This window comes from Rhinoderma darwinii, chromosome 3 (assembly GCF_050947455.1).
Source record: "Rhinoderma darwinii isolate aRhiDar2 chromosome 3, aRhiDar2.hap1, whole genome shotgun sequence".
In the NCBI taxonomy this organism is placed as follows: domain Eukaryota; kingdom Metazoa; phylum Chordata; class Amphibia; order Anura; family Rhinodermatidae; genus Rhinoderma; species Rhinoderma darwinii.
Genome location: NC_134689.1, coordinates 136495894 through 136508498, shown reverse-complemented (window position 1 = coordinate 136508498; position 12605 = coordinate 136495894). Strand labels below are relative to the sequence as shown.

The 12605-nt window shown below is 41.1% G+C and overlaps 1 protein-coding gene across 1 annotated transcript in view; it reads right to left on the bottom strand.

Moving 5' to 3' along the window:
• Positions 1–12605, bottom strand: part of PTPRQ (protein tyrosine phosphatase receptor type Q) — a 271650-nt gene that overhangs the window by 217621 nt on the left and 41424 nt on the right. Inside the window, exons 6-7 of the mRNA XM_075859391.1 lie at positions 5585–5784; positions 2241–2484 (exon numbers count right to left, since the gene is read on the bottom strand). Coding sequence (XP_075715506.1) covers positions 2241–2484; positions 5585–5784 — 444 coding nt within the window. The remainder of the gene's footprint in view (positions 1–2240; positions 2485–5584; positions 5785–12605) is intronic.

The window sequence follows — 12605 nt, the reverse complement described above, 5'->3', positions numbered from 1 at the left end:
GCTCGTCTGCCTTACAATCGTCCTGTGTAAAACCCCCTTTACAAAACTCTGCCAAAGTCTATAATGTATTGATGGACTGCAGGAACATCACAGGAGTTTTATACTTATTCATCCACCTATTGAAAAAATATAAAGGAATTGGACATAATGTTATTCCCTAATATACTTGCCACGGTCCTTCTAAATCAGAGGTAAATGTATAAGGGAATTTCTCTATAAACAGTACCCAATATACTTAACAAATGCACACTTTAATCTTTTCTATACATAGAAAAATTTTACATTCATGTGATTTGCAATAGAGTATATTAATGAACTGCCCAATGATGAATGGTCTACACTGCGTGATATGACATCATCAATTATCACGTAACTTGACTGACATCTAGAACAGTATTATGCCAAGCTTTCTTTTCAAATAAAATGTTAATATTTTAAATGTAAATGAAAATATACAGAAATGAAGCCTTTTAACTCTTTAATTACACTTCTATAGCAACAAGCACAGGCCTGTTATGTACACACTATGAAATTGCACAATTGGGAATTATATTTTTACAGTAACCAACCACGCTGTGAGGTTTTCTGTAAAAATAAAAGGGAAATAAAAACAAATAGTGAGAACCATGAACCACTGCATTGCATTCCTATAACTCATGCTACTTAGAAATGAAACTGATAACATTGGACCTGGCAGGATAAGAGTAAGTGATGAAGTACTTGCTCACAGTAGATTCTCAGAAATTCTGAGCAAACAACAGAAGCTCCTTCTCTTCTGGCACCTTCACATGTTTTGACTGAGGGACTTGTTCTTCTGAAGCCAAAAAAGCTTTCTGCGTTGTGCCTTAAGTGCTGTTTTATCAGACCACAGTTTGGGTGAAGAACATCAGCCAGATATTGGGCACTGGATATAAAACAGTAGCACACTATATTTAATTGGACCCTAAGGCCATGTTGAGACGTGGCAGAATTTTTGCGCTGCAAATGTTGGTGCAGATTGGGGGCAATTCCGCAATGAATCTGCACCAACAATTGCATATTTGACAGGTAATTCAGACGTTGCGGAAATCACAGCGGACTGGCCACAGATTTCAGTTTTTGCATTGCAAAGGCTGAAATCCGCAGTGAAATTCCGCTTCTTCTCCGCAACGTAATGAGCACGCTGCGGAGGGAAAATTCTGCACCGCAGCCTAATTTCCGCATAGTTATTTTCGCAACGTCTGAACTAAGTTTCCTAAAAATGCATAGAAACAAATGTAAAAAACGTCTGCTGCAGAATTCTACTGCGGACTTCAACAGCAATTCCGCCTTGTCTGAATGTGCCCTTAAAGGGAACCTGTCACCGGCATTTCACCTATTAAACCAGCAATACCTGGTGGTAGTGGGTGAAAAATAATTTCTATATAACCTATAATTGTCTTCTTAGTCGGCTCTGTACCTTTAGTATTCAGTTTTTTAGTCTCCCCACACCGTATGCTAATGAGCATAAAAGAGTTATATCTTAGTTCGAAAAGAGTCATATCTTCATTCCTCAAGCCTTTCCGAGTAAAAACCCACCCCCTTACTTTTGATTGACAGCTCCTCGCCTCTTCCCAGCACACACGAAATCCCACGCTTGCGCATAGATGTCCTGTTCTAGTGCGTGCGCACAACAGGACACCATAGCGGCGCATGTGCAGTAACTAGATTTGAGGCCCGGATAAAGCAGGGAAAGGTATCGGACCATACATAACGGGCGCATGCGTGCTATCTCAGACAAGATTTCGGCATTCAGGGCGGGCGAGTTTCCGGCGGTGGTCGGGCATAAGAAGAGGAACGAACGAGACTGATGGATTATTATCATAAAAGGCGCAAAATGTTTGCAGACAGTTATTTACGGTCGAAGGAGGAGTTTAGGAGCAGGGATAATGGCAATGAACTTTTGACGGCAGCTGCCAGCGAGGGCGAGTAGAGTTCAATAGGTGAAATGCTGGTGACAGGTTCCCTTTAAGTATAAAAATATGTCACAATACAGAAACCATTTAGTCATCATAAATAATGGCAATCCGGTTCCAAGTAGCAAACAATGCCACGTATGGCAGAAAAGATTGATTGCTGAGGTAATGCGAGTATTGTTAATATCACTGCTTGCTCTAAGGTTGTCATGGTATCATCAATCGACTAAGACTAACTTTTCTTTGAATGGACATCCTTTGATGTGACGTGCACAATGAACTATAAAATGAGAAGAATTTACTCACCCGATTCTGGTGTCCTCACAATTGTACTGTCAATGTAGCCTGGTTCATTGGTAACAGCTGAAACCTCAAATAAGTAAGTGGTGTATGGTCTAAGTTGTCCTACTATGTACGTAATTGGTTCATTCCAGATGGCATTAAATGTCCGAGAAGTTATCGTCTGCAATATAAGTGAAGCTGTAGTTGTAGACTGACCACGAGTTGATGAAGGGCTAGTTGTACTCCATAAAAATGATTCACTTTTTTCCTTAAAAGAAAAATATATATATAAATGTTCATAAAAATACATTCAACATTCATAATAGTAAATGTCGCCTATAAATAAACTATGCAATGACAAACAAAAATATCTACATAAATACATCAGATACAGCACAAATCTTTTTTTTCCCGTGATAGTTTGCTACAATGTATCAGTGCATGTAACTCACACAGGGTTATTTAGACTGGATACAGTTGTATTTGTCTTTCAGCTGAGAGCAGAAGTAGGTTTGTACAGGATTTTAGACTCTGGATGTACAGTCCAGGCCAAAAGTTTTGAGACTGACACAAATTTTGGTTTTCACAACGTTTGCTACTTCAGTGTTTTTAGATGATAATAAAACTAATCTTTATTTATATGGCGCCAACATATTCCGCAGCACTTTACAGTTCAGAGGGAACATGAAACAAACAATATCAGACATTACATATTAACAAAACTAACTTACAATTCAAACAAGAGGAGTGAGGACCCTGCTCACAGGAGCTTACAACTTAAGTTGAAAAAATTGGAGACACAAAATGTAAAAAAGTGCTTGTTCAATTCAATGGTCCAGCCATATTTTATACATATGGGGTAGTAACATAAAGCTGCATGAGCCGGTCACCAGCCAGTGTCTGTGTATGACAGACATGAAGTGTATTAGGGAGCAAGGGGTGTGGGGGATACTGCTGAATAAGGGGGTCAAATCCTCATGACTAATGTAATAGGGTGCCAGGGGAAGGAGTTAGATTAGGGAATGTTATTGGCCTGTCTAAAAAAAATTGTTTTCAGGGCATGTTTAAAACTGTGGATGTTGGGAATTGATCTGATTGTCTGGGGTATTCCAGAGGACTGGTGCAGCACGAGAAAAATCTTGAAGACGGTAGTGGGAGGTTCGGATTATGGTGGATGTTAATATAAGGTCGTTGGTAGAACGTAGAGCTTGAGTAGGATCTTTTAGTCAGATATTTCTATGGTATACTGAAGTACAATTATAAGCATTTAATACATTTTTAAACTTTTATTGACAGATACATCATGTTTATGCAAGGACTCAATATTTACAGTGTCTTTTTCAAGACTTCTGCAATTCACCCTGGCATGCTGGATATCAGCTTCTGGGCCAAATCCTGACTGATGGCAACCCATTCTTGCCTAATCAGTGCTTGGAGTATAGCACAATTTCTGTGTTTTTGTTTGTACACCTGCTTTTTGAGGATTGACTACAGGTGCACAATGGGATTGAGATCTGGGGCGTTTCCTGGCCATGGACCCAAAATGTCAATGTTTTGTTCACCGAGCCACTTGGTTATCACTTTTGCCTTGTGACATGGTGCTCCATCATGCTGGAAAAAGCATAGTTCATCACCAAATTTCTCCTGGATTGTTGGAAAAAGTTGATCTTGGAAGACGTTTAGACACCACTCTTTATTCATGGAAGTGTTCTTAGCAAAAATTATGAGTGAGCTGTCTCCCTTGGATGAAAAACAACTCCACACATGAATGGTCTCAGGATGCATTAGTGTTAGCATGACACACGACTCATGACACAGGACTCATGGTAGCGCTCACCTTTTCTTCTCCAGACAATCATTCTTCCAGATGTCCCAAACAGTCTGAAGGGGGCTTCATCAGAGAAAATATCTTTACCCAAGTGCAATCCCTGTACTTTCTGCAGAATGTTAGTCTGGCCTTGAAGTTTTTCTTGGAGAGAAGTGGCGACTTTGCTGCCCTTTTTGACACCAGGCCAGCCCCCAAAAGCCTTTGTCTCACTGTGCGTGCAGATGCACTTATACCTGCTTGCTGCTATTCCTGAGCAAGCTCTGCACTGGTGTTGAACTGATCCCATAGCTGAATCCTCTTTAGGAGACGGTCCAGGTACTTTCTGGATTTTCTTGGGTGCCCTGAAGCCTTCTTCACAGCAATTGAACCTCTCTCCTTGAAATTCTTGATGATCCGATAAATGGTTGATTTAGGGGCTATCTTACAAGTAGCAATGTTCTTGCCTGTAAAGCCCTTTTGATGCAAAGCAATGATGACTGCACGTGTTTCCTTGGAGGTAACCATGGTTAACAGAAGAAGACAATGATTTCTAGCACCATCCCCCTTTTAAAGCAACCAGTCTGCTCTTACAAATCAACCAGCATGTCAGAGTGATATCAGCTGCCTTGTCCTCGTTAACACTTTCTCCTGAGCTAAAGAGAAGTTCACTGAAATTATGTTAGCAGGTCATTTTGTGGCAGGGCTGAAATGCAGTGGCTATGGGGTTTTGTGATTACATTAATTTTCATGGCAATGAATGACTATGCAATTCATCTGATCACTCTTTATAACAATCTAGAATTAATGCAAATTGCCACCATAAAAACTGAAGTAGCAAACTTTGTGAAAATCACAATTTGTGTCAGTCTCAAAACTTTTGGCCAGGACTGTAATCAATATTAGTTATATTCACCCGACAGGAATCCGAGATCTTAAAAATTGTGGGTGGAATCAATATGGCAGTTTAGAGAATGCCAGCGAATCAGAGTGATTTAAATTTTGAAGAATCAATGATAAGATTTGAGCATGTCTAATGGTGAAGAATTGAAATACAATTTTTTTTAAAGATTGATATGATTGCCAATATACAGTATAGTATTTACATAAAATCTAAAACCCCTTTTAATATATTTTTAAAGGAACACCGTAGTAAGAAAAATGAATAATCAGCCTTCACATGGTGTTTAAAACATCATACATGTGTGTACCTAAATGTGATGTGGGGCCCCTTGATATCTGGCTGACCACCACTGCCCTACATCTGTCAGTAAGCCGGTGCTCACAACTTAACCCCTCCCATAGTGGTAATAATTAAGTTTTTATAATTCTTAGCGTTTTCCAAGCCCTATCTTCACTGGTGTCCTATTAGTATCCTGCAGTGAGTAGTCATCATTGTAAAATGATGTGACGAAGTTGGAGAAAATTTCCTATAGCTATGTTGTTATTGCAGCAGTGGCCTCGTAGGGGACAGCAGGGAATCTCTGTAATGGCACCATTCAGGTCAATTCAATTTTGGGGCAAGTGGAGCTCCATGATCTAAATGTTAAGAAGCAGAACTTACAGTGCATTCCGGTAATGCTCCATTCAGAATGTCTTCTACTTTCACAGTGGTATCTTTTACTATTGCCCCAGTCCTTGCATGTTTTACACTTATCTTGAAGTTAGTAATTTTTCCATGAGGCTGTCGAGGTAAAAACCAAGTAAGATTCACTGCTGATGAATTAAGTGCTTCGACAGTCAGATTCACAACTTTTCCTGGAGCTGTAACAAATAAAGTTAAGTTTACATTAGAGTTACTCAATGTGATCTATAATGAAAAAGAATGCACAATATAACTGTGGCTGAGATCTGCAGAAATGTCATCCACTTTGCTGCTACTGTAAATGCTGCAGAATTTCCGCACAGAATTCGTACTTACCCTAAGGCTCTCTTCACATCTGCGTCTTGGCTACCATGAGGGGTCTGTCGGCTTGTGTCTAGGTGTTTGTTGTTTTGACGGGAAAAATAGCGCTGCAGGCTGCTCTATTTTCCACTTATTTGACAGAATCTCCAATGCAGATGTGAAAAGAGAGCCTGGCTTAGAATGGGCTGAATCTGTATCAGTTTTGTTGCGAATAGGAAATGTTATGACTTTTAAGGCAGGAGAGGAAGTGTGATCACTACGATGGATTGCCTTATGTAATATAAATATGAGATATGTTTGAGGTGGATGTTGGAGTGCTTAAATGTGAGAACACATAAAGTATATACAAAACTGGATATTATTCCTAGAGAGTGCAGGCCCTTGTACTATAAAACATTACATTCACAGGATCGTGATTTGATGGGGATTTAGGCACGGATTCTGCGCCTGAATCCTCATCAAATCCAATGACATTATGCATCCAATGCAAGTTGCTGGGGTATTTTATAATATTTTTACAATCTGCAGCATGCTTATTATTTGTACAGATTCTACGCGGAAAAGCTGCGGATTAGCCTCATTAAATTACAATGTGGCTAATGTGCGTGCGGATCCGCTGGCACATCCGCAGCAGAAATCTGAGTGTTATGGATTTCTGATGCTGAAAAATTCTCTTTCCTCTTCAATATTGCTAATTTAGTAATGTCATTGTCCTAAAATTCCAGTCAACTATGCTTTATATCAAGACACCTCTTTAAAGCCTCGACTGGTCTTCTACCATTTTGGATTTCCACTGTCTCCACTGTCCATTTTCGTGAAAAATGTTTTCCTCCACTCCACCCCACACTTAAGCATTGCCTGGGGCATTAAGAAACTTTAGCGTGGGTGACATTAATACTACTTAATCTGTATTTAGAAATGTCCCAGATTATTCAGTGTAAATTGCACTCAAAAGTCTAACTGCTCTTTAACTAAACACAAGAAACAATTCAATAGAACCAATCCTTTTACACATAATTTGTCAAACTGTAATACCCAAATGGACAATATACATAGGGAGGAGAAATCTGGATCTATTCCTCTCCACACAGATTAACCAGTGAGTTGGCAGATACTTGTTTCCTTGCCCATCCCTTATGTACTCTCCTCACCATTTCTACCCTTTATGATAAGATAAAAAGAAAATCAGTCTCACAGTCTTCATTTCATAAAATCAATCTTCATTACGGGATAGTGCAAGAACATTGCTCTACAGCAAGAGGTAATCCACACGTGATATCACGTGGGACGTGACCTATGGGGTAAACAGTGGTAGCTGATTCTGGTGATAAATAAATTTAAAAAAACAATTGTCAATATAATGTTTTTTTTATAAGCAACATTATAAGTGTGGAGTTCAATTTAGATTGTCTGTTGTTACAATGAGTAAATTATTTTTCTTAAAGGGAACCCGTCAGCAGTATTAAGGCCTCAAAACTGCTGACAGAATGATATAGGGGAGGGGAAGGCATTTTAAACGTAAGTCTTGCAAATTGTATGACGGAGAAACTAACGTTGGATTCCCCTGGTGCAGCGGTCGCAAATACCACTCTCTGCTTTCAATGACAGTTGTAGCAGCCAGTTAGGACACCGCTAGAGCCGTCACTCAGAGCAGAGGTGCGGGGCTTGCAGCGTGCAGTGTTACGAGCAATTGCACATCAAGTCCAGCCTTAGTGGCATTGAAGTGAATGGGGAAAGGCTGTAATACTGTGAACTGTCGCTACTACTAAATCGACGATTCACAGTGTGAGCAGTGACCAGAATGATGGGAAGCAGCGCTGAGGCCCCTTCAAAACATCTGATCGGTTGGGGTCCTGGCAGTCGGACCCCGACCGATCAGATATTGATCGGATAGGCCATCAAATTTTAGGGACTGAACAGCCCCTTTAATAGAAGCCTATCTAAAAGACGATATACTGCAATACATTAGTATTGCAGTTTATAGTGCAAGCGATCCAACGATTGCTGGTTCAAGTTCCCTAGGGACAAATAAAAAGGGTGAAAATCTGTTAGGCCCCATGCACACAAACGTAAAAATGCCCGTAATTATGGGCCGTAATTACGGCACGTTTTTACGGGCCCATGGACTTCTATTGGCCACGGGTACCTCCCTGTATGCTTACGGGGAGGTGCCCGTGCTGTTGAAAAATATAGAACATGTCTTATTTCAGGCCGTAATTACGGCATGGGCAGACCCATAGAAGTCTATGGGGCTCCTGAAATTACGGGTGACTACGTGTGTGCACCCGTAATTACGCGAGCGTTGCTAGGCGACGTCAGGGGATCGTCACTGTCCAGGGTGCTGAAAGAGTTAAACGATCGGCAGTAACTCTTTCAGCACCCTGGACAGTGACTTCCGATCAAAATATAGATCAACCTGTAAAAAAAAAGACGTTCATACTTACCCAGAACTCCCTGCTTCTTCCTTCAGTCCGGCCTCCTAGGATGACCTTTCAGCCCATGTGACCGCTGCAGCCAATCAGAGGCTGCAGCGGTCACATGGACTGCCGCGTCATCCAGGGAGGTCGGGCTGGATGTCAAGAGAGGGACGCGTCACCAAGACAACGGCCGGGTAAGTATGAATTTATTTTACTGTTACCTCGGAAAGGGCTGCCCCTTCTCTCTATCCTGCACTGATAAAGTGAAGGGGCTGCCGATTAGTGCAGTGCAATTTTGCAGCGAAAACTTGCCCGTCGGGTGGAATACTGGTGACACTGGACCCGTATTTACGGGCACGGGTCCGTAAACACTGGTGCAATACGAGTCAAATACGTGTGACCAAGGACCCGTATTTACGACAGTATTTACGGGAGGGAAAAAATACGTTTGTGTGCATGAGGCCCTAAATAAAGTTTTTTTTATGTAAGAAATATATATATATATATATATATATATATATATATATATATATATAAACTCAAACAAATAGTAGGAGCAGCACAGTGTGAATACCAAAAACGGCTGGTGCTAGCTTCAAAAAAGGAGTGACGCGCTCCTCATGAATATACAAAAAATAGAGACCAGAAGCAGCACTCAAATAGCATTTTTCTGAATTTAAATGCATCTGCTTGTAAAACAGATGGTTATACCCCCCAAAATAGTTACTAGTTCACATTTCCCATATGTCTACTTTAGATTAGCATAGTTTTTTTGAACATTATTTCATTTTTCTTGGACGTTACAAGACTTAGAACATAAACAGCAATTTCTCATATTTTTAAGAAAATTTCAAAAGCCTTTTTTTTAAGGTACCTGTTCAGTTCAGTTCTGAAGTGGCTTTGAGGGACCTATGTATTAGAATCCCCCATAAAACACCCCATTTTAAAAACTAGACCCCTCAACGTATTCAAAACAGCATTTAGAACGTTTTTTAACCCTTTAGGAATTTCACAGGAATTAAAGCAAAGTGGAGGTGAAATTTGCAAATTTCATTTTTCTTGCTGAATTTCAATTTTATTCAATTTTTTTCTGTAACACAGAAGGTTTTACCAGAGAAACACTACTAAATATGTATTGTCCAGATTCTACAGTTTTTAGAAATGTCCCACATGTGGCTCTAGTGTGCTTGTGGACTAAAACAAAAGCCCCAGAAGCAAAGAAGCACCTAGTGCATTTTGAGGCCTCTTTTTTATTAGAATATATTTTAGGCAGCATGCCGGGTTTGAAGAGGTGTTGAGGTACCAAAACAGTAGGAATCGCCCAAAAGTGACCCCATTTTGGAAACTACACTCCTCAAGGAATTCATGTATGGTTGTTGTTACCATTTTGACCGCACAGTTTTTTCACAGTACGTATTTGAATTGGGCTTTGAAATTTAAAAAATGAAATATTTTCCAATAAGATGTCATTTTTGATAAAATTTGTTATTTTCACAAGAAATAAAATACTCCATTTTGTTGCCCAATTTGTTCTGAGTGCAGCAATACCCCATTTGTGGTGGTAAACTGCCGTTTGGGCCCATGGGAGGGCTCAGAAAGAAAGGAGCGCTATGTGTTTGTTGGAGTCCAGATTTTGCTGGATTGGTTTTCGAGTGCCATGACACATTTGCAGAGCCCCAGAGGTATCAAAACAATGGAAACCCACGAGAATTGACCCCATTTTGGAAACTACACCCCTCAAGGAATTAACTTATGGTTGTGGTTACCATTTTGACCCCACAGTTTTTTCACAGTACGTATTTGGATTGGGCTGTGAAATTAAAAAAATGTAATTTTTTCCAATAAGATGTCATTTTGATCAAAATTTCTTATTTTCACAGGGAACAAAATACCCCATTTTGTTGCCCAATTTGTCCTGAGTGCGGCATTACCCCATTTATGGTGATAAACTGCCGTTTGGGCCCACGGGAGGGCTCAGAAGGAAAGGAGCGCTATGTGTTTGTTGGAGTCCAGATTTTGCTGGATTGGTTTTCGGGTGCCATGTCGCATTTGCAGAGCCCTAGAGGTATCAAAGCAATGGAAACCCACCAGAAGTGACCCCATTTTGGAAACTACACCCCTCAAGGAATTGATTTATGATTGCTGTGACCATTTTGGGAGGGCTCAGAAGGAAAGGACCACCATTTGGCCTACTGGAGCTTTTCTGGTGCTAAGTCATGTATGCAGAAGCCCCTGAGGTATCAGTACAGTTGAAATCCCTGAGAAGTGACCCCATTTTAAAAACTACACCCCTTAAGACATTCATCTAGAGGTGTAGTGAGCATTTTGACCCCACAGGTATTGTGTAAAAGATAATGCGCAGCAGATGGTGCAGTGTGAGAGTTGCAATTTTCTATATATCTATGCCATTTCAGTGTCCGATATAGTGTGCCCAGCATGTGCCACCGGAGATATACACCCCATAAACTGTAATGTGGGTTCTCCCGGGTACGGCAATACCCTACATGTGGCTGTTATCAGCTGCCTATCAGCTGCCTGGGCACACAGCAGGGCTCAGAAGGGAAAGATGAGGGGGATAAGCTGTGCGGAGTGCGTCAGGGTAGATGAAAAATCTAAGGGATCTATGATAAATTTTAAAACACTTTCTTACAGAGCCCTGGTTTTTCGGGACATGTGTCACATTGATATAGTGTGTCCTCCCTTATCTCCTCGTATAGCAGACTTTACACCTCTTTTGACTTTTTCCCTTCATGCCAGTTTGGGGAACTTCTTCTGGAAAGTGTTGCCCTGGTACGATGCGTGTGGCCTCGCTTCTAGAAGTACTGGGTGCCCCCTTCTTAATCCCTAAAGACTAGGTTCTTGATAACCACCTCTCAAAATTCTAGGAAAGTTCCCATCTGGCCTGTACATCGACGAGGCACGTACGCATTGTACAATGCCATCTGTATGATGTGCACGGCCAGCTTCTTATACCACACCGCATGGCGCTGTAGGGCTTCAGGACTTGATCTGACAAGTCCACCCCTCCCATGTACCTATTGTAGTCCAGGATGCAGTCTGGTTTGGGGGTCTCTGTACTGGTACCTCGTGCAGGTACGTGGGTACTGGTGTGGCATCTCTCTTGTCTTGTACGTGACACACTATATGTTGCTGCTAGAATGCGCTCAGGTCTCTCACCCCTTCTGAGTGTTTGCCCAAGCAGAGTCTTAGGGAGGCCTCTCAGATTTCTTCTAGCAGTGCCGCATGTCACAGGACTTCTGGAAGCGAGGCAGTTGAAGAGTGGGAAGTTGGTATAAAAATTATCCAGGTAGAGGTGGTAACCCTGGTCCAGCAGTGGGTGCACCAAATCCCACACAATTTTTGCATTAACTCCCAGTAAGCGGGGGCATTCTGGGGGCTGAAGACTGGTGTCCTTCCCTTCATATATCCTAAATTTGTAGGTATACCCTGATGCACTCTCGCACAGCTTATACATCTTCACGCCATACCTTGCCCTCTTACCCGGCAGGTACTGGCGGAATTGAAGCCTCCCTTTAAAATCTACCAAGGACTCATCAATAGAAATACCCTTCTTGGGGTGTATGCTTGGGAAAACTGGGCACTGAAACGGTCTAATAGGGGTCTCCATTTATACAAACGGTCAAAACTAGGGTCATTTCGGGGTGGGCACTGCTCATTATCCGTATAATTTAAGAAGCAAAGTATTGCCTCATTTATTTTGTTTAGGTTCCAGTTCAGTTCTGAAGTTGCTTTGAGGGGCCTATATATTAGACACCCCTATGAAACACCCCATTTTAGAAACTAGACCCCTCAAAGTATTCACAACAGCATTTACAAAGTTTATGAACCCTTTAGTTGTTTCACGGGAATTTAGAGCAAAGTAGAGGTGAAATTTACATATTTTTTTTTTGTCAGAAAATCCTTTTTATACCATTTTTTTTATAACACAAAAGGTTTTACCAGAGAAACGCAACTCAATATTTATTGCCCACATTCTGCAGTTTTGAGAAATATCCCACATGTGGCCCTAGTGCGGTAATGGACTGAAGCACCGGCCTCCGAAGTAAAGGAGTACCTATAGGATTTTGAGACCTCCTTTTTATCAGGCACCATGTCCGGTTTGAAGAGGTCTTGTGGTGCCAAAACAGTGGAAAACCCCCCAAAATTGACCCCATTTTGGAAACTAGACCCCTTGAGGAATTCATTGTAGTTTTCATGGGGTGCATGCAGCTTTTTGATCAGTTTTTATTCTATTTTTAAGT